The sequence below is a fragment of the Astatotilapia calliptera genome, chromosome 22 (assembly GCF_964374335.1).
Source record: "Astatotilapia calliptera chromosome 22, fAstCal68.1, whole genome shotgun sequence".
In the NCBI taxonomy this organism is placed as follows: domain Eukaryota; kingdom Metazoa; phylum Chordata; class Actinopteri; order Cichliformes; family Cichlidae; genus Astatotilapia; species Astatotilapia calliptera.
The window spans coordinates 11,672,074-11,694,408 of record NC_137442.1 but is presented as its reverse complement, the minus strand read 5'-3'; the positions used below and the strand labels follow the sequence as shown (position 1 = coordinate 11,694,408).

The window sequence follows — 22,335 nt, the reverse complement described above, 5'->3', positions numbered from 1 at the left end:
CCCTTCCTGGTGGGTTTAGGGTCTTTTGTCAGTCGTGGTCCCTTTTACAGTCAAAGACAATGAGCAAAGTTTCTTCTGATGTACTTCTTTGGGATTCAGGAGTTGCTACCCTGTGAGCTTGCAGGAAAATCAACCCCTTGCTAAATTTCATAACAATAAGATGAAGCCAATATTACCTTGAACCAGAAACAGCCCAGGAACCAAAGCACATCATCTGTCAAGCACGGTGGAGGTAGTGTTATGGCATAGACGTGTATGGCTGCCAGTGGAACTGGGCCACTTTATTGATAATGTGACTGCTGATAGAAGCAGCGGGATGAACTGAGCTATACTCTCTGCTCAGCTTCAGCCGAACACTGCAGAACTGAGCAGACAACGCTTCACACTGCAAATGGATCACAACCCAAAGCAAACTCCAAAAGCAACCCAAGAGTTTCTCAAGGCAAAGATATTCTTTGCTTTTTAAGTCATTTGACCTCAGAGCATGTTTTTCAGTTATTAAACACCAAACTGGAGGCAGAGAGACCCAAAACACGCAGCAACTGAAGGTGGCTGCAGTAGAGGCCTGGCAGAACATCTCATGGGAATAAACACAGCATTTGTGTTTATTCCTATGGGAATGCGAACTGAGATTCTTTAAATTCTTATAATGCTTCACATGTTGCTCACACAGCAATTCTAAAATTCATCACACTCCCGCTCACACGGTGGAGCCCGACAGAGATGGGAACGGCCTGTCCGGCCAAGTGCCGCGGTGTTCCCGTCTTCCCGAAAATACTCCAGCGGCGGCAACAAGAGCAGATGAAAATCTCAGCTGTCGCTCACATTCGAACGGGGTGGAAGAGCCGAGGTGCGTGAGTGACAGCGAAAGATGAAAAAACGCTGGAGAGAAAATGAGAAGAAAGATGAGAAGCGGTACCCTCCCTCTCATTTCATTGTCGTCATTACTGCCATGATGTCCTGCGGGCATAAAGCGAGAAACAAAACAACCCCTTCTCTCCGCCCCCCCCACCTGTTTTCCCACCAGAAAGACACATAGAGGATACCAGAAAAGACCAAAAAGAGGTGAAAGACCAGGGATAGGAGACAGGAGGTGAGGAAGTGACAGTGAGACAAGCAGCGAATACTGAAAGAGACGAAAAGAGACAAAGAGAGGATGAGAAGCTGATGTTTCCAGGCCCCAGATGGTTTGTAATGTTAGAAGTGAGACATATTAGCCTGGGGCTTCCTGCTTCTCTCCAGGAATGTGAGCTCTTGCAGCAGGAATCTGCCTGCAGCACTTCACCTCCTCTCTAAAGGACAGCAGCAGAGGAGAGAGACGTAGGGAACGTCGGAAGGGAGGACCACCAGTGCATGTAAACCATATCAAGTGCCGCCGGGATCCTCACACGGCCTAAACCAACAGTCACAAACCAGATTTTGTTGGCCGCCGTGAGAAGACAACAGAGGGAGGGAAAGACAGGATGTGGTTGAAGGATAAAATCTGTATTATTCTGTGTTTTTTTCCGCGCTGTCGACAAATCCCTCAAACAAACCAAAACCAACAATGCAACCACATGTCTGTTACTAAGAGCCAAGCTTTCAAATGAAGGCATACACCCTAAAAAAAAAAAAAATACAATACCAAATCCATAATTTAATATTATTAAAGGAAAAAAGCAATTTCCTGAAACAGCTGGGCACTGGACTTGTTTGGAACGGTTCGGAACGGCTCGCATTAATAACTATTCAAGGCTCTGGTGTTTATTTGCAGCAGCAGGAGTGTGTGGGATTATCGCAGCGGCCGTGTTCACTTTAATGCCAAAACATGCCATCCAGTGCATTAGTGTGATTCACTGACGTGTTTATATAATGCCGCCGATAGAAGAATAAATACAAAGCTGAAGAAGGATCGACTCATTTGTTTTATTTTTCTTGGACTTAACTTTTAACTACCGACACTGCATGAGGAGGCGGCGCTGGGCGAAGCGCTAAGAAAGGGGGGGGAAAAAAGAAACGTAGTCCTTGTTTTCCTGGGTGTTACACTTAGTTTGTGCAGCACCTATCCACAGTTTTCATTAAACTGCAATGGAAACTGCACACTGTGCATCCTGTAATTTTCTTCTTCGGGGCTTCAGACTTTAAATTATCTTCACCTTATCAAGTGCTGACCCACGGGCCCTCACGTGTAAACAGAAAAAGCTGCCAGTAAGCAAAATTTTCTCTCTTCCCCTTTTCTTCAGATGGAAAAGCATTTCCAGTGAGTTTTGGTAAGCTGATTTGTTCAGCTTTAGGAGGCTTGTGCTTGTCTTGCATGGTGTTTAACAGGAGTTTAATTGCCCACAACAGAATAAGAAGTGGAAAGTTACAACAGTTTGTTTGGACTCATTTAATAGAGAAATACTGCGGACTCGACAGCCACTCTATTAGGTACAACTGCTCATTTTGTGCAATCACATGGCAGGAAATTAATTGTCTTGGACATGTAGGTGAGGTCAAGGTGAGCATCAGAATGGGGAAAAGGTGATTTAATTGACTCTGAATGTGGCATAGTTGTTGGCACTGGTTGGGCTGGTCTGTTTCGGAAACTGCTCATCCACTGGGATTATCCCACAAAAGCATCTCTGGCGCTAAAAAGAAAAGAAATTTCCACTAATCTGTAGGAAACGCCTTGTTGATGTCAGAGGTCAGAGGAAAATGGCCAGACTGCTTCAAGCTGATAAGAAGAAAACTCAAATAATCACTCACTACAGCCAAGGTATGCAGAAGAGCATCTCTGAAAACACAACACGTTGAACCTTCGTGTCAGCTAAAAACAGGAACCCAAGGCCACAGTTCACACGGGGTCACCAAAACTGCACAACACAAGATTTGAACAATGTTTCCCGGTCTGATGAGTCTCCGTTTCTACGGCAACCTCAAATAGTGAGATCAGAATTAGACGCAGATAACATTAAAGCCTGGATCCATCCTGGTTATGTAATGGTGTGGGATTTTCTTGGTACATTTTCCGCTGTTTGGTCTCCGCCCATCCTTTGTGTACTATCTTCAGATAGCTGCTTTCAGCAGGATAACTCACCATGTCACAAAGCTCAAAATGACCTCAAACTGGTTTCTTAACCACACCAATCAGTTCAATGCACTCAAATAAGCTCCAAGCCCAGATCAAAGTCTAATTGATGTGGTGCAAGAGGAGATTCACATCGTTTACGCTCAACAAATGTCTGAGGAATGTCTGCGGCACCGGCAGGAATTGGGGCAAAAGAAGGTCCACGTTATTAGGCTGTACCTAATAAAGTGGCTCATTTTTTGAGGGGAAAATTGGATCTGCTAAAACTGCTAGATTTCTTTTCTGCAGAAAAACAACATGCCACAATTCATCCACGCATACGCAAATAAGTGAGAAGACGTAAAAACCACAAAAAGGAAGCGAATTTGGCGATTATTCCAACCACGACTCATGACGTCAGTATTTCTACACTCCTGGTAACATCCGGGACAACAAGCGAGAAAAGAAGGTGGGAGAAAGAGATGCAGAGATAGACAGAAGCAAAAGCAAGATAAAAGAAAGAGTAATGATAAAAACAGTGGATGTGTGAGTGAGGGAAGGAATGAAGCAGAGATGGGATAAGGGGGGGAAAGTGGCAGGGAAAAGGCGAGAGGGATGACAAACTCTCTCTCTCGCTCGCGCTCTGTGGGGTGGAGGAACACAGCTTGGCTCGCCACGGTAAACACATAAAACGCCACAACCACAACAAACCACAGGCTGCCTGGCGCACGCACATAAACACACACAACAGCAGTGCACTAAGCCCGTTCTGCTCGCTTTTCACAAGCAACACAGCTACACGCAGAGGCTTCCCACTGTGATTGACAGCTTGGGAGAAACCACTCAGAGCCACGGGGAGAGGTAAACCATAAACCCAGCCTACCGCTGAGTGACTGACACTGATGTGAAAGCCACTTTCCCTGATTGGCAGTTGAAGTTAAGTCCTCAGATGAAGAAGGGGAAAGGAGGGCTCCGGATGGGTCTGATGTCCAGGAATACAGCCGAGCAACAGATCCCGCTTACCCTAACCCTCTCAAAAAACACCTCTAGGACCCTCTTTGAAAAAGAAACAATTCAAATGTCAAATGTCCGCGTTTGACCTTTGACTCGTACAATTAGAGGTCAGAGGGAGGTTAAGGTAAACATAGCAATGCTTTTCACAGGACAGTACCTTCAGCATAAAAGCCTAATGCGGATGTCATAATAAATGCCACTGAGGCATGCTCTGGGTCTCGCTGGAGGGTTTACTTAAAAACCAGGAAAAACATGCATTTTATGACACCGCCAGTCATAACAGAGGGAAAAATGTCTCTAAGCTGACATGCTGAGAAAATTGACGCCCACTCGAAAACATAGCTTTTATGCACATTACCCATCGTCGAAAGCTTTTTCTTACTGTCTGTGTGGAAACATTTTCGAAGAGAAGATTTCAGAATTAAACAAATTTGTCACTTCTAACGGCTTGTCAATTTAAGGGAACTGAGCTGTTGATTTATTTAACCGATTAAATAGAATCTTTTATATTTTATTTAGGCGATTATTCTTCTTTCAAGAAAAATATCAGAGGCAAGGGTTTGTTTCTTTTCATGGTTTCATATAAGTGTTTTTACAGGCAGTTGTCCCTATTTTCTAATCACCATCTCTATACCTCAATCTATCACGAAAAAACCATTTTCAGTTTTAGTCATATACTGTATATAAATGATGGACACATCCAATGAGAACTCCTGAGGAGGATGTTGATCTGACTGAGAAATCGAGGACACTGCCTTCTAGTTATTTTCTTGAAATTTTGACTTATTAACTTGAAGTTTTGAGAGAAGTAACTCGAAATTTCGAGCTAGCGCTGCCAATCAGCAATCTACGTGAATAACGTCTCTTTCTTGTTACCCAGAAGGTTATGGCGCAGAGGGATGTACAAATTGACGCTTTCGAGAGTAGGTTTGCTGATAGTAACGCCATGTGATTCAGCTAACAGCACAAGGATTTCATCATTTGTGAAGCCACATTGAAAATACTCAGCAATCTGTGTGTTCATGACTGACTGTAATACTGACTGTAATGCTGTAGCATTTGTACCTGAGGGCTTCAGCTTCTGGGTAACAAGGAAATGACGTCACTCATGTAGATTGCTGATTGGCAGCGCTAACTTGAAATTTTGAGTTAATAGATTGAATTTTCGAGTTAATAAGTCGAAATTTTGAGAAAATAACTCAAAATTTTGAGTTATGGATCTTTTTTTGTGTGGCAGAAACGGGCTTCCATACATTTCTGATGAGGCTTCAGTGAACTGTAGCTGGATTGAATGAAGGGCCAGTTGCATCTCTTGGGTCCTGCGTCAGGTCTTTTATAGTTTCTTCTTCTTTTGTTCTCCATTTGTGCACTTTCCTCAAATCTTTTCAGGACACCCTGCATGCAGTGCAGAGATATGCCAAGTTTTTGGCTAATATCTCTTTGGGAATCACCTCAGTGGTGCAAAAATGGAACGATTTATGCCTGTCAAAACGGCGCGTGTTATTTTTCAATGGTATAACTAAAGAAACTGGACAAATAACGTGTTATTGTGACAGGTTACAAGTAACAAAGTGGCTAAAGATACAATTTAAGACAGGCTCTTTGCTAGGTTGTCTGTTATGTGTGGACACAACGCTGGTTTATCCATTGTGCTAAGTGCCGTGTTTATGCTTGACCGGTTAATGTTAATGCTTACCAAACAAAGAAAATGGTCAGGTACAGAGACTGGACTGAAAAAACAGCAAATGTTCAAAGAAAGACTAGAGCACTATTGCTCAAGAGCACTTTCAAAAATTACAATCACTAAAAACCAGAGATTAAGAACCCAAACTCATCAGGGAAATGTTTACTGAGATCATATTTAATCATATATAAAATGAGTGGTTGAGCATGTCCTCATACATTTGTATCCAATCTGATTTAAAGCTGCAACCAGAGGTGTTGCCCCCTGTTGGCTGCTAAAAAGAATACAGATTTACAGACTCAGGCTCCATCTTTTATAAATAGCCTATATTTACAGTCCTAAAAAGTTTTAAATGGATGAACGATGAAGAAACGTAAATGCTCCAAGTGCATTTATGTTGCAGATTATGGCTCAATTGTTACTCTGCAATGATTTTGTCACTTTCTTTAGCTAATTGGATATTTGGTTCCGATCAAAGTAGAGCTACTCTGCCTGTGCACTTAGCCATTATTACCACCTTATCATTCCAATACACAATATGCATTAGCCTTTCAGGCCTTCTGTTTTCAGTGTATATTATTCTCATTACTGAGCTTTAATTAAAACCACACAAACTGTCCTCTAATGGAATCATTGCGACACAAATCGAAACTCATTAACTCCCCGAAACTCTCAGACTGAATAAAATGTCTGAAGATTCAGTAGCTTTACAGAGAATATATGTGTAAGACGAGCTAGGTAATTAGAAATGATCGGGATCACAGCTTTGAGGTAACCGAGAGGCCGAGCGTGCGCGGCTCACCTTATTCTCTCCCTCTATCACGATGACGGGCACTGAGGTGGCGGGCCAGCGGTGCTTTGCGGGGAGAGGCTTGTCACAGTTCCACAGGACGATGATCTGAAAGAGAGAACAAACAAAGGAAGTTTTATTTGTGCGCTGAATCTAATTCAGCTCCTCAAACCCAAACAAAATGAACTGGCCTAAGCAGGCGACATTTATGTGCTCCGCAGCCAGCAAATGTCACCTTATTACAAGCTGATTAAACGTTTAAGAGACAAAAGGGCAGCTGAAGTGATAAAATATTTCCAATTATGTCCCCAGCGTGCTTTTTACATTTCGGTCTGTAGCCGATCTCGTTGCATTATCAGGTTGTCCTTCTTAATGCTACATCCCTGTGATGCTCCACCTCCCTTTAGATGATGTTTTCAGATTAAAAAGTCATGTTCCCAGCCACAGTCACATCATGTTTTATATGACCTGCAGGTCAGCCGATTCGCTGCACGACGACGGCGGGCCTCATTAATATTTGATGAAAAATACACACACACCCAAATATGACACGATCCTAGCTGACCTTATACACACATTTACACACACAGTTACATCCCTATATCTCGAACCATTCTTCTCATGCATCTTAAATTTGATGTGGAATAATGTGGCGACACAAGCTTGCTAAACTCCTCTAGCTGGACGTGGCGTGCCTGTCAAACTTTGGATGGTGCCGTGGAACTGCGGTAAGCCAAACATGGTTATGTTACTCTGGACTTAAAGACTTTGGAAGGTTTTCTCTGCATTTCAAAACAGCAAATGAGTAAAGAACAACCTGCTCATCTCTGCTCTAAGCTACAACTGTTGCATAAACTAGATGCAACATATGCTGCCTAAGGCTTCAATCATACTAACCCCACGCAACTTCCAGTCACTGAGGACTGATCGGATCATGTGTGGTTACTGGGTGGTGCAGCACAAATCTCCTTGTCATTGCTTTGGTTTCTTGCAGTTGCATTAAAAAATTGCATCTTTTTTGCAAACACTTGCCAACTAACCACAGCGTGGCAGTGAAACTTGTGCCAACGTGTTTAAAAGGCGCAGCTTTTACTTTGAAGGGTGGTTTGCGTCACCCTTTATCCAGTTTAACTACGGCTTAGTGAGTAGTTGGCGAGGTGTTTGCAGACAAGTCAGTGTCTTCCAACAAAAGCAAGTAAAGTGGTTGTGCAGTTAAAGGTTAAGTAGCACAACTTCTGTAACCTCCAAGGAGAAAATGGAGACCTTTATTGTTGGTGTTGGTGCCTTTTGAGGATTAAAAAAAATTATTTGGCAAATAGTACAGCCTGCTGTGAGTGCCACGAATGAGTGCAATTCCAGCATTATTATTATTATTTATATATAAAAGCTAATTAGCAGAAACCTGTGTCTGTGCAGTGCACAGTACACTCTGTAGATGTGGTTTGCATTTGCTGCAACTTGGTTCTTCACCGCTCTCATCACAAAACGCGTCCTCGTGCCTCCAAAAAATGCTATCATTTAAGCTAAAAGGTTTACACTGAAATCAGCAGTTGATTTAACAGGAAGCAATTTCCTTGATAGTATGCTGTCTTTCAGTGTTTGCACTGAACCTTTGTATTTTGATTGGTTTTTTCGAGATATTTTGTTTTGGTCTAGGGGTGGTTGTGGTTGTAGCTCAGGAATTGGAGCAGGTCATCTACAAATTGGAAGGTTGGTGGTCCGACCCCCAGCTGGTGCAGTCTGTATGCCGGAATATCGTTGGGCGAGATACCGAACTCTGCGTTGGCGCGTTCATCTGAGTGTAAATGTTAGATAGAAAGCACTTGGGTGTAAATAAAAGTGCCTATATGCGTGTGAATGCGTGAATGAGAGGAAAAGGGCTATACATACATATAAAAATCAGTCCATTTAGCATCTATCAAACTTCCTGTGAACCTGGGGCAGATGCTTGTTTCTCTTTCCTGTACTCTGAACTCTTGAGACTTTTATTTGCATGCACCATCAAGCGTCAGAGACATTGACTTTTTGTCTGTGACTTGCAAGTTAAATCCTTTGTTTTTTAGATTTTCCCTTTAAGATGATGAAACCATAGCCTGCAGTGTGTAGTTAATACCCAGCTGGTAAAGAAGAAACTGATAGGGCCCCATCATCAACATCCAGTTGCTGTGTGCCAGCTAACATCTGCCCTGCTGGAATGTCCTTGAACGAGTGAGCAAATTAATCCATCCCAGTTCCAGTGTGCAGAGCTGCGGCTGACACCGTGCTCAGGCGTCCCTGATGGAGGCAACCCATAAGAATTTCCCTGCAGGGATCAATAAAGTTTCACATTATCCTGACATTAACTGTGTCACACGCAGCGGTTCCCCTCGGGGTCTCTGCACCCTGACTGGACCTGCCAAATTATGCGCTGGTAGCTATTCAGATATCTGAGCTAAGGTGTTTCCATGTGTCTACGGCAGCTGTGTGAAGAGAAAGAAGATGATGTTCAGCTGTTTGATGAATTGCAAAATCATCTCAACATTATCAGCGAACAAAAACACTCGTGATGCCAAATCTGGACGGAGAAAATGCCCGTCATTGTTAGACAACAACAACAGGTATGCAGTCTGCATGCATGTGCACGCACCCGCACACACACAGAGCTGAGCTGTTACAGCCTTCTATTCCTGTTTGATTAGAAAGACAGATGGTGTCTCTGTCAGCTCACCAGCTCCCAAGGGGTGCTGGTGGAGGCTCTGTATGTGTGCGCCTATATGACTGCAGGAGAAATGGTGAAGGAGCTGTTGTGTGTCTGCAGCGCGAGAGGAAGAAACGCTTCCCACAAGAATGTGCGTGAACACATTCACACATGAGCACTCACACACACACACACAGCGGGAGGCTGTCAGAATGTGCTTCAAAAGCTTTCTTGTGTCCAATTTAGCCTCCTCCACCCTCTCTGTTCTTTCATTCTGTCCCCTCCATTCATTTATTTATATCCCTTTGCTCATCCCCTCATAGCCCAGCAGCCCTGCTCTTCCTCTCCTCTCCTTCTCTCCTCACGCTGAGAGTGGAAGAAAATACTCCGGCTGCGTACCTGGCTCTCCACTCTGCATGCACAGCCAGAGGAACGCAAACACAAAAGCACCTCCATAAAAATAATAGGAGGGGAGCATCTACTCATTCAGCCAGCTGCTATGAGAGGATGCGTCTGTGAAAGCTTGTCGACGATAGGACGTGCAGCTGGGTTACACCACACCGAGGAAGGGCTGAATATTAAACACCCATTCTTCTCACTAAAACAATGAAATGTTCAGGAGAGGCAGCATTGACTGCTGGGCTCAGATTTATAATATTCATAACACACATAAATATTTTTTATAATCCAGGTCAATTTTTTTTACTTTTGCTTTTTCAACAGTTTTAAGTGACTTCACCAATTTTACATTTCAGTGCCGTTAAAAATAATACCGCCCCCTCTGAGTTACACAGTCTGGAAATCTAAATCTTAACTTTGCTTATTTGTTGAAGCCACACTGCTGACATAAGGCAGCAGGGGCAACATTTAAATATCATTAACCACAGTCTCCAACTTTCAAGCTTTTCTAGTGGCACTTCTCTTCTGTCAGTGTAGTTGTTATTATAAAAATTATTAATGTTGACTTAGAAAGAGAAGGAGGTTTTTTAAATTATTTGGTCTGAAGTCATACCAGTGATGCCTCTGGATTAAAACAAGGCTCATCTAGCATTTTCACTAAATATATATTTTATAGTATTATAAAACATTGTTTTTTGTAAGGTTTATTCTTTTTTCCTTCAGTTATTTATGTTGAAAGTATATTTCTTGATAAAACAGTGTTTGTGTTTAGGGCTGTTCGATATAATGATATATATCGGATGACGATATAAAAACGTCTATCGTTTCCTTTTACGCTATCGTTTGTTTCGTGGTGTCGCAAAATAAACTGTTTACGGCAATATTTTTTAATCGTTTTGGTGGTCACTGTAGTGGCTATATTAATTTCTTAAAGTTCTCTCTTTCTCTTATATTTAATATAACCACACTAAGGACGGACAAGCGCCTGTTTTTATGCGTTGTGGTTAGCAACAAAGACGGTAACAGCATCGCGTGTCCGCTTGTTTATGTTCCACATAAACCTTTCACAATAAAGCTCAATATCCTGTTGAGACTTTTCAAAATAAACTGAATCACGTGAAAGAGCAGATTGTTTACGGATGAGAAGTAAAAAAGAGCCGCCAGGTGCTAGAAAATAAACCTTAGACTCAAACGTTAGAACAGGCTTTTCCCCGCAGCACGCCGTGTAATAAATACTCAAAGAAAACGGCGGCCTTTACAACTTATGTCTAAAAATGTGTAGTTTCATGCATCGGTTAAAACACTCGACTCCAGCTACATGACGCGCAGCTGGAAGCACTTCCCGCAAGTCGAGCTGCCCGAGATTCACAGAATTTACAGAAAATGTTACATTTTTGTGATTTATATCGGTAGAATTCTTATATCGGGATATGAGATTTTGGTCATATCGCACAGCCCTACTTGTGTTTTCAGAGCCTTTCTGCATGTTCTCCCCAAGTTCTCCAGCTAACTTAGCCACAGGTGTGAATGTGTGAGTGAATGGTTGTCAGCTCAGCTGCAAATATTGGGCCAATATTGCCAATACTGATACTTCTCACCTATAAAGGCAGCTTATGTAGGGGAGAGCAGTGTCCAGTTTGCAAATTGGACACTTTGCACTACATCACTGAGATTTTAACTTTTCATGATAATTAGTTAACACAACAAAAGACACCTTTGAGTTTTTGTTCATGTATTCTGTGTTTTTTGGCCACCTTGAATGTAAACGTGCCCGACTCTTAAGCACTTGGGCTCAGCTTCTGTAATTTTTCTGTGGTACAGGCTATAAATAAATACACATGACAATCAACGTTTTTCACAGTATATGTTCAAGGTGTATTTTTCATTTACAAAAATATTAAAGAAAAATATTTGTACAATTTTGTGGGCTAAATGGAATTTAGAGCAGAGAAACAAAGGAAAAGAAATTAGACTTATTTTGAAAGTCTTTCAAAACTTTGTTCCAAAAAGTTTCATCTTTTGAAACTGGTGCGACATCTTCCTCTGTTTTAATGATGCATGGGTACAAAAGCTCAGAGTTTCAAACTCAGAGCTTCTGTACCCATGTATCATTAAAACAGCTGTAAAAACCGACACGGCTGTAAACACTCACGTCTTCAACCTGGCTGCGGCGGCACGACGAGTGAGGTTTCAAAAATCAAGAGATGCACTACCGGCCGGCTTGTGCTGATGGATCTGACACATCTTTTGTTTTACGGTGCCGTTTGCCAGGGTGAGAACAGCAAGCTTAATGGCCTCCCTAACCCTGCAGCAGACTGGCAACCTGTCCAGGGTATATCACACCTCTCACCCTATGACAGCTGGGATAGACTCCAGTCTCACCATGACCCTGAATTGGATAAATATAAGAAGATGGATGGACAAGCTAAGAAATCCTGATTTTAATAAACTGTTATTTATTTTAGACAAGCTGTTGTGTCCATCAGTGGGGCAGTGATCACAGTAACAGATACGGGCAAAAATGGCCATAAGGCATCAGTGAATAAGGTCAGATGTAGAATCAACATGTTTAGATGAAAGAGAGTGATTCACGATGAGCGATATTTCCAGGAGAAAATAACCGTGATCCAGGCTAGATCATGCCTTAACTACAGCATGTATGCAAGTGGGCTTTATAATTACAAACAACAAGTGCCTTAAAGATGGCAAGTAAACAAAAAGATGCAATTAACATGCCCTGCAATCCTGTACCAACACATGTACTACTATCCAAAATGCATTCCTCCTACACAAAATACAAACTCACTTGGTCATACATTCTGCTGGTCGCAGAAACAAACAAAAAACACACACACACACACATATATACACCCACACACTCAGGCAAACACAAAAACCAGCCATCAGGGAGCAAATTCCATTTCATTTCCCGCTTTAGTAAGGAGCAAGCAGGGGAATCGATACATGCCATCTCCAGCTGTGCTGAAGGGGGTTTGGCTGCCATGGAGACAGATGTAGCACCGCTACAAACTGCTGCTCTAATTCAATCCACCGGAGTTAACACACAAGCACACGGTGATGGAGGATGAGCTCTGCTGCTGCCCTGGTTGGAAAATACGATTGCAAAATAGCCGTACGAGCGAGCCGCATAACACGGCACAATTTAGCAGATGCGCGGTGGAGACGAGTGGAGGATTCTTGAGATAATGAGTGAACAATCACACAATCACACACACAAACACACAAATGGTGTACCTGTGCACAGTACTGGGACTTGGCCACGGCCGCCAGGAGCTTGAGTATGGGCTGGGATTGGGACACCAGAGGGGAGACGGCATGGATGACAGCTGTGAACTTCGGGTACGGTCTAATACCTGAAACGCAACAGACAGAAAACACTCAATGTATTTCTGAACAAAAACAGCAAAAAGAGCAGACTGTCAACCCATCAATGCAATTTCAGGCTTTTGAAAAGAGCAAAGCCGAGTGAGAACCAGAGCTCTGCATTTCCAAACACCTCATATCTATATTCAGTGAAAGCTGTTCCTTAAAACCAGTATGTCAGCATTTCAGTGGCACAGATTACATAATTGTCAGCGATGGAAGTTTTTCAAACCCCTCTTAAAATATTCAACATTGTTAATGTGTTTTGAAAATGCCAGATCTTTTGATCACTGAATATTTCATTTTAAAAACTCCTCAGCTGTATCAGCAACCCAATAAACACACGACTGCTAACTGCTGATGTGACTTTAAATTCAGTCTGACTTGATAGAGTAATTGAGGCTGAAAATGAGGAGGAAATAAGATATTGAGCAAGACGGATCATAGAGGACGTCCAAGTTTTCCTAATTTAAATCTAATCTAATCCAAGGCAGCAAAGCATGGCGGGGAGGAGACAGCATTAGATGAGTCTCCTTTCCGCCACTGAGCAACTTTTATGAAGAGGAATATAGTTCAAACTTGGTAAACTATCCTTTAGATTTGTAATAAAAAGTAGAGAGACTGCCGACTTTTTTAACACCTAGGGATGTAAAACTGTAACAAGCTCATAAACAGACTTTCATGAAACATTGAAGAAAACAAGGAGCAGGATTATTATCACGCAGCATATTCTGTATTTTGAATGTGCATGCTGTTTTCTGCCTCTTAGCACATGATGCTCAGTGGCTTTTATCTCATCCGGCATCAGCACATTACACATTTCTTTGGCTAAAACTTTAAAGCAGTACACCAGGCAGATTAAAGACTGATTCAGCAATTTGAGGCAGTTTCCTACTTACAATGACCCTCCTCGTCTAAGAAATACTGCATGGACTGTATACTAGATAGAGTCGAGACTTTAAACTAATTACCAATTATGGATTGTTTTAATACAACAGCATGAGGCCTGTAATTCATAATTTCTTTGGCTTTTATTTGCAAAAAAACAAATATACATATACTTGAATGTTATAGAAAAAGAAATGCAAGACGACTGCTCCTGCAAACTCTTGTTTGTGTTTTTCTCCTACATAAATCGCATGTGGGACTCAGAGACCAGTTGGAGACCACCTGGCAACCATCAGTATTCTCTGGTCAGCTGCGAGTGGTTGCTGATGGTTGTTGTGGCAGTCGCTGCGAAACCAAGTGCTACTCCCAAGTCAAGCAGGCCTAGAGATTGGTCTGTGAACCCCAACTATGGACACTTGGCAAAAAAATTGTGTATTCCCTGACTGGTTGGCAAGTGGTTGCTGGCTGTTGCTAGGTGAAAACCTCATCGCGATAGCTTTGGTCACTATAAGTTGCCGTGGTAGCTCGTTGTTTGTAAAACCTCACCAACTTCTCGTGTTTGTGAAACTGAACAAACCGTAAATGGAGATCGCTCCCCTTCAAATTAAAAGTTGCTACTGAAATGTGTTTGTTGCAGCTGTAATATGCAATGTTCTCAGTTTCCAGTGTGTGCCGCACATTGATTAGTTAGCAAATGTTTGAAGTTGTCTTTCATGCAGGCAATGGGGGCAATCTGCAAGCGACCAAAGAAATCAGGAAGTTATTGATTCAGTTTGCTCTCGGCAGACACACACCAGCTGGTCAGAGATGACACATTTTCACTAGTGACTGGAGGTTGCCAGGCAGTCACCACCCAGTCTCTTGCCTGTATGACTGAGACCATAAGTTTCACTCCAAACTGTGGTCATCTTTGTCCCACTTTAAGTGTTGAGAACCACTAAAATAAAACATTTGAAGACATAAAAAGCAAAACTGGCCAAAATTTCACAACAAAACAGAAAAAGCCCAAATAAAAAACAACAACAACTAATGTTTTGTTGCATAATTTTATCATTACTCCAACAATCATCTTGTGACACTTTAAGGTTTATCCTGTTACCCAGAGTGGAAAGTCAAGCCCCATCAGTCCCACTTTGGTTTGGCTTCTGAGTCTTGGCCCTGACCTCAACCCCATCCAAAACATGAGGGTTGACAGCCAGACCAACATCTGTGGCTGACATTAATAATACTGATGAGAGGAAATCCTTGCAGCCACTTTCCAAAGCTTTCCCAGAAGAGAAAAGCCCATTTTAATTTTACTGCTGATATTTTTATGAATGAGATGCTCAAACATTATTGATGTGTTTCGGTGCGTCTCAATACAGAAGTTTTACCGGACCCAAAGTGAGAGACAAAGCAGCGAGCTGGAGAGATAAAAACTATTGACTGTGACTATTTTTTTCTCGACTGAGGTTTCGCGCAATCGCGTCAATTCTAACAAAGTATCTGAGGTAATGTTTTATATTCACTTTGTTATTTTTACTGTTACAGTTACACTTCTTGCATTCTGGGTGAACTCTGCTGCCCCTCCCTCCCCTGTTTGAGTACACTTGTATACAAATCAACATTAGACTGACGCACAGTGTCATCCGTGTGAAGGAACATCCTGTTAGGATTTTGGAGTTTCGGTTGGCTGAAAATCCCTCTCTCCTAGGCAAATACATACGCAAACGGACACAACGGCGATACTATGACGAACTCAGCCTTAATAAAATTATAATAGGTGAGCTAATGAAAAATAAATAAATATAATAAATATGCTTTTCTTTCTGCTGTGTCAATTCAGTAAAGCAGTAATATGGTGAGTAAAAAGTACATGTAAATCGTTTTGGTGCTGTGGGCAGGACTCCTGCTGGAAAAAGAAATCTCCATAAAGCCTGTCAGCAGATGGAGGCTGGAAGTGCTCTAAACTATCCCAGTAGATGGCTGCATTGACTTTGGACCTGATAAAACACAGAGGACCAGGTAAGATCATCTGACATTGTCTCTCTGTCTTAACACAAATTAATCGATACTCAACACCAGCATCAGCATCCACCCAGTCCTTGTGAAGAGCTCCCAAATTCTTAAATGAACTTTTCCCCATGATTGTTGTTACATGTACTCAGAGATCAACAGTATTTAGTTTATTTAGTTTAGTTAAACCCAAAATTAAACATTCTAATAATATTAGATACTGGATTTCTTTAAAGAAAGTCATTGGAATAAACACGAAAAACACCCACTTTACATGTGCTGAATATGAACACAGAGCATATGAAAGTTTACTTTTTTTTAATTACATTTTTTTAGTTAAATTATGAAAAAGGAAACTTTTTTTTAATGATATTTTAATTTTTAGAGATGGATGAGTATTTTTACTCAGGGTATTATTATTACTATTCTTAAAGATGTATGTTATGATCATCCTAAAAAAACCCAAACTTATTTCTGCTTCTTATTAAAAAGAATATTCTGCTAAAGCAATCAAAACAAACTCTTCTCCTGCTGTGTGAGTCTGAGTGTTAATATGCTGCATGAAAAAGAGTCTGTGTGTGTCTTGTTATTGGCTCTTGGACAACAAGAAGAAATATCTCTTAGAAGCAAACTCACATTCTTTGATTTCACTCATTTACCCGTCAGCGACAAGCCACCTTGTCTCCTAAAAACCCATCCGTGTTTAATTGCTTCCTCTTTGACAAACAAATAAACTTGCCAGTGTTGTAATCCATGCCTGTCACCGCGCCCATCCATTTTAATATCCGCTCCACCTCGGGTGCTACATCGACACATTTTTGCATTCGCACTGTTGCTTTCTGGGCGTCTATGACTTTGTGCACGTGGGGACGTTTGCAGCGGATGATGATGGAGTGGAGAAGCGAGGGATGGAGCAGCTCCCGGGTCGCGGATTGCGGGGGGGGGGGGGGGGGGGGGAATCAACACTGCTGAACCGTAGCGGGCAGCGGCAGAAGCTGTAGCAATGCTGACTCATAAACCAATGATGGACGCGGCGATGTGTCAGCAGCGCTAATACAAACATCCGTCAAAGGCCTGTTCGTCCACTCCACTTGCTGCTATTCACAGCCGTTCGAGGAGGGCAGTAGACCAAGGCTGTTTTTCTAGTGTTTGTGCAAAGTCCACAACCACAGCTGCACACAAATCTACTGTCTTTATTCAAAAAGTCTGTGACAATTTAATGGCTATGCAGGGTGGGAGAAGCGTAACAGCACTTTACAGTGAGAGTGTGTGTGTGTGTGTGTGAAGGCTACTGACCCAGTGTGTCGTAGTAGAAGGGGAAGTCTCCCAGGTATCCAGAGTACTGCGGCAGAGCGAACAGGCCCCCAGGGTGACTGTTCCACATCAGGCTACTCCTGGAGGCGTGCTCTAGTACACGGTCCTGAATGATCTGCACACAGGAACAAAACCACACACAGGTTAGATTACAACGTAAAAAAACAAAATAAAGCCTAAATAAAGCCTGTATAAATTAAGACAAGTCTCATATGAGAGATATGAGATGGATCTTTATTTCCACAATTAATTTTATTTTGTGCTGCTGCGGGGACTTTGTAGAGCCCTGCCAATATTAGGCTTTTAAGGCCGATATCAATACCAGTACAAATATTTGGTGAATTAACAATCTAATATATATATAATTATTTTTCTTTTCAGACACAACAAATAAAAAAATAGAAATAGCTACACATTTAAAATGTAATCTAAGTTCTTACTAAGATAATATGACAATGTGGCTTAAAAAGAATCTGGTTTTATTATCACAACAAGTTGTTGTTTGTGGCATTTCAAACAAGGTTACCAAAATTAAAGTAAAAGTCAGCTAAACTAAAACTAGATGTGAAAGGAAAAAAAACAATTTTAATTAAATAAAACAAAAATGAAATTTAGATTCCTGAAATAATGAAAGCTAACTGAAAGGATTTTGTGACTCAAGTAACCAAAGTAAAGATGTAGAGGAAAAATGATACAAATATGTCTCTGCCAGTTTGGTAAAAAATTGTTATCACAGGTCGTCTTGATGACATTTTGATGTGTTTACTGAATTGTTAGATGTTTACATGACAACGAGTTAACTGCCCTCAAAAAGTACTGCAGTTCTATCTATCTATCTATCAAAAACAATTAAACCCAGAAACTAATACAAACTAAACTAAAACTAGAAAACCCAATCTGGAAACTAACAAAAACTAAACCTAATTAAAAGCTAGAAATTAGATGAAAATTAAAAACTAATTAGAAAATATATTTTTAAAAGCCTAACAACTTTGTTCCATATATGTGTTGCCAGTCAGCACTCAGGGTGTTTCTTCTGTATAGTCTTTACTTTTTTTTATTTTAATTTATCAGCTATTATAAAAGCTGATCCCAGTTTATTTGAAAATAGACGATAGATCATCGGGGTTCTAGCGCTTAGTTTAAAAGTTGTACGAAATTTAAAGGGTTAAAAATACCAAAAATACCTGCAAAGTAATGAACTTAAAATGGTGCGTTTATCTGTGAGGACTTTGAACGGCAGCTTTCACTCTGGACAGAGTTGGGAGAGTTAAGTCAAGGCATGTCCTCTTGCAAATGCACTTCAGACATGTTCTCACTGGAAATGCTCGGCCTTTGTGGAGCGCACAGGACTCGGGACACACGCCATCGCCTCGCTGGCTGCGAATCCACCGGGACGGTTAATTACCTTCGCTATTCTCACTTGAGTGCAGTTGGACATTACTCTGACTTTTTGCTAGGCCGCTCAAAGTTTCAGTGCATATGAATCCAGAGTCTGTTTTACAGGATTAAAACTGTACTGCTTTAATTACAGCAGGGTCTATGTATACCTCGGGCCACTCTGTCGTTTGTGCCGCTTTTTCATTAATTCAAACTCAGAAGAAACACACAAAAAAAGCAGCATGAACCCAACAAAGATTACCTTTAAATAACACTTCTTAGATCACAAAGGACTCATAACAATCAGAAATATTTGTGTAGATGAGCGAACATTCGTAAGCCTTTCAGATTATGCTGAATGAAGGATTTGATCAATGAGCCTTGTAATCACGTCTATAAAATATCTCACACTGAGAAATGAGTTTTCTCACAAAAAGTGCCAAGAAGAAGACAGTCGTAAATGTGAATGAGAATCAACACGGCTAATGCACCAACTTACAATAACCCCCCCCCTTCCTTCCTTTCAGCTCTGAATAATACTCGAGTATTATTCAAAACTCAGTCGGTGTATTAGAGGTGAAAGCAAGAAAAAAAACTGGTATAAAAGTAAGTCTGCGGGCGTTAGATGAAAGCAAAAAGCTAGCTGAGCTTTGCAAATGTTTGCTTTGTATCACCTCAATAGCAGCCATTGATTCTGTCAAGAGTGAATCGCACTGGCACAAAGCGAAGCTGAAAGAAATCTATGTTATTGTGCAATATTTTCTCCGCTGACAACCCAAACTGTTTTTTTCCCCTTCCCCTTCTTTTTTCTTTCCTCAAGCCAAAAAGCATCTGTGCCGGTCAGTCACACAGACAGTGGGGGGAGGGTGGGTATAAGAGCCAAACGGTGGACACGGACAAAGTCATCAGCTGCATCTAAGCACCAGTCAGTCAGGCCTGCCCCAATCCTTTCTGCGCCCAAATAGAGCAGTCAGTCAAACGGGTCGGACGTGAGAATGGGCACTATTTCCCCCCAGCTGCAGCTCGCACCGGGCCTCTGCTGAACAGGCAGACAGGAGAAAGAGATATTGCTGCTGTGCCCTTGAGCCATGCTAAATTGCTTCAGTAAAACAGACATGGGTTTGCGGCCGTGTTTTATGGCCGCTATTGAGCGGGAAGGTGCTGGCTGCTTGGCTTGGCAACTCAAAGGATGGATACATAGCATGGAAAGAAGTAGAGAGAGTCAGGTGGGGCGATGGCTGAGCTGCTGATAGCTGTTCAAATTGTAAAAAAAAAGAAAAAAAAGAAAAGCTAATAACATAGCTCGAGGGCCTTACTGTAATAATATTGACAAAGCGGCATAAAAATTCATCATAGTGAGGCGGGGATGTGAAGAAAGAAAGGGGGAGAAAAAAAAAATCAGCCCCGTGTGAGTCTCTTTTACTTTTCCGAGCTTTGTCCCCGAGGGCAGTCGATAACCATTTGCCTCAGAAAAACAGATTAACTCGGAATCCGTTAACTTCTCTATAAAAACACTGCCTGCCACCTTAACACCCTCAAGCCCTTTACACCTTATGAGGGGCAATTTTGCTCGCTTGGCTGCTGCTCCTCCCCCGTCGGCAGCCCTCAGTCGGGACATGATGGACGACTCAATCTCACCTCAGAACAGCCACAATCAACCAATTAGAGCATGATAGATAAATCCTGCCTCCGTGGGAGCACACTGTGAACTCGCTTTTAATAGGTGAGTTTAATAGGTGTACCAGCAGCACGGAATCCGGCGATATTGACCTTGTGATTGGTCGAAATGTGGCTGCTTCCTGACAGGAAAGAGCGCATGATAGGTTGAACTTGTGTTTCCTGCTTGCTCGCTGCATACACACACACACACACACACACACACACACACACACACACACAGGTAGTCAATAAAACAGGCAAGTGTGTTTTTTAAATGCGCGCAAGCTGATTCAATCTGTCAAGATATCAGAGTGTATATGTGTTTTGAGCATGTGTGTATCCTTACAGATCTGCAGTAGAGTTGGGTGTGTGTGTGTGCAAGTGCAGGCCCAACAGGATGAATAAACCATGTCGCTCGTTATCTGGGGGCCTGCCACTGCAACGCCATTTACATATGTCACCCCCACTCCTCTTCACCCCTTCTCTCCCCACTCTGCTCTTTTAACAGGACAGTCAGTCAGGATTAAACGTTTAGCCACTGCCCCATTCAGCACACACACACACACACACACAAACATGCAGGCAAACTACGCGCACACCCTCACAGACGCACGCTGAGTCACAGGCCGTGTCACCTTGCACTTCAGCGTGGAGTGACAACATGTCAGCAAGGTTATGCCTGGGTGGTGCCGTGTGTATCTGGCCTGACACATCTTGACATATGGAGATGTGTTTCTGACTGCGTGTGTGTGTCTGTGTGTGTGTGTAATAGCTCACAGTGAGACATGGCTAGATAGAAAACAGACTAGAGATGTAGAGCTAGCTGAAATCAGACAACTCTAGACACTGAAGTCACGACAGATTACGTGCACTGTGTGTGTGTGTGTGTGTGTGTGTAAGATCTGGTAGGTTATAGTGTCAGTGAGATTGTAGCATTGAGAGGGGAATCTTGCTTCAGCAATGCAGTAAGAAAGGAAATTAAAAGCGTGATGGGGTGCTTGAATGAGGGAGCACGCAGGAAGGAGGAGACATTTGCAACCGCAGCATGAAACTAGCAGTAAGCCCCGGTGTTATCCCTGCATCCATAAACAATTTGTTTAAAATGAATAATAAGGGATGGAGGAGGATTGAGTGGATAAATTGTTTTTCCACTCGCAGATTCCTTAAACTGGGTTATTGTTAACAAAGTCAATGTGCATGATAATATGGGGTTGGGAGGAGGCTCTGGCACTTTTGAGTAGTTTTCAGTTTTGTGCCTCCTGTGGTTGACGTTTGGTTTGGATTGCATGGATTTATTAACCCATCCTTTAAAACCTCTTAAATGACTAATACGTCTACCATAGCATGACTACCTATACTGCTTTCATCTTACTAATCCATGTGCATGCTGCTAATCAAGCCTGCATGTAGCTATGTGCATTGCTTGTTAAGTTATTTTAAGAAAAGAAAGAGCAGGAGCAAAATCTAACTGAACAACAGCAGTTCTTAGAAAAGCGACTGCTCCCCGTAGACTCCGATGTTAAAATGCCCAAATTTACTACAGAAATAAGCCTATTCCCCAGTTTTTAACCACTATGATGGGTGATTTTTATATCTCACCAATTCAAATTTTATTAAAGTCTGAAAGATATGAATAATTAAAGCTGTGGCTGCATATAAAAGACGGTTGTAGCCACTGTGATGCCACCCACTGATTTACCGAGGCCTGTTTTGAATCCACAAACTGAGCATTGTGGTCGACGTCATTACCTTGCCGTTTTAAAACCACACATGAAGAGACTGAGGGATCTGCTAGAGAAACCGAGGGGCAACGCTCTGACATCTTAATGTATGCTCCTTTTGCACTCTAATGGTGATCAGAATGTAGAAATCAAACCTCATATTTTATTTAATAAGACCAGAAATTAGCAAATTAGAAAACAATCTCATCAGGACCACAAGAGTAGCCCCCTGCTGGTCACTGGAAATAATGCAGGTGCACTGGCTTCATTTTAGCAGCTTCCAGAGCTGAAACTTGAAGGTACATCCTTGTTCTACGTCATCTCTGTTATCAGCACAGGCTCGTATACTTATGACATGTTAGGAGGACCTGTCAATGCCGTTTGTAATGTCGGTGCCTCAGG

The 22,335-nt window shown here is 42.0% G+C and overlaps 1 protein-coding gene across 1 annotated transcript in view; it reads right to left on the bottom strand.

Annotated features, from left to right (window-relative positions):
* The window catches only part of ext1b (exostosin glycosyltransferase 1b), a 126,549-nt gene that overhangs the window by 9,216 nt on the left and 94,998 nt on the right, over nucleotides 1-22,335 (bottom strand). The window contains exons 6-8 of the mRNA XM_080296401.1: nucleotides 17,156-17,288; nucleotides 12,848-12,966; nucleotides 6,529-6,624 (exon numbers count right to left, since the gene is read on the bottom strand). Coding sequence (XP_080152527.1) covers nucleotides 6,529-6,624; nucleotides 12,848-12,966; nucleotides 17,156-17,288 — 348 coding nt within the window. The remainder of the gene's footprint in view (nucleotides 1-6,528; nucleotides 6,625-12,847; nucleotides 12,967-17,155; nucleotides 17,289-22,335) is intronic.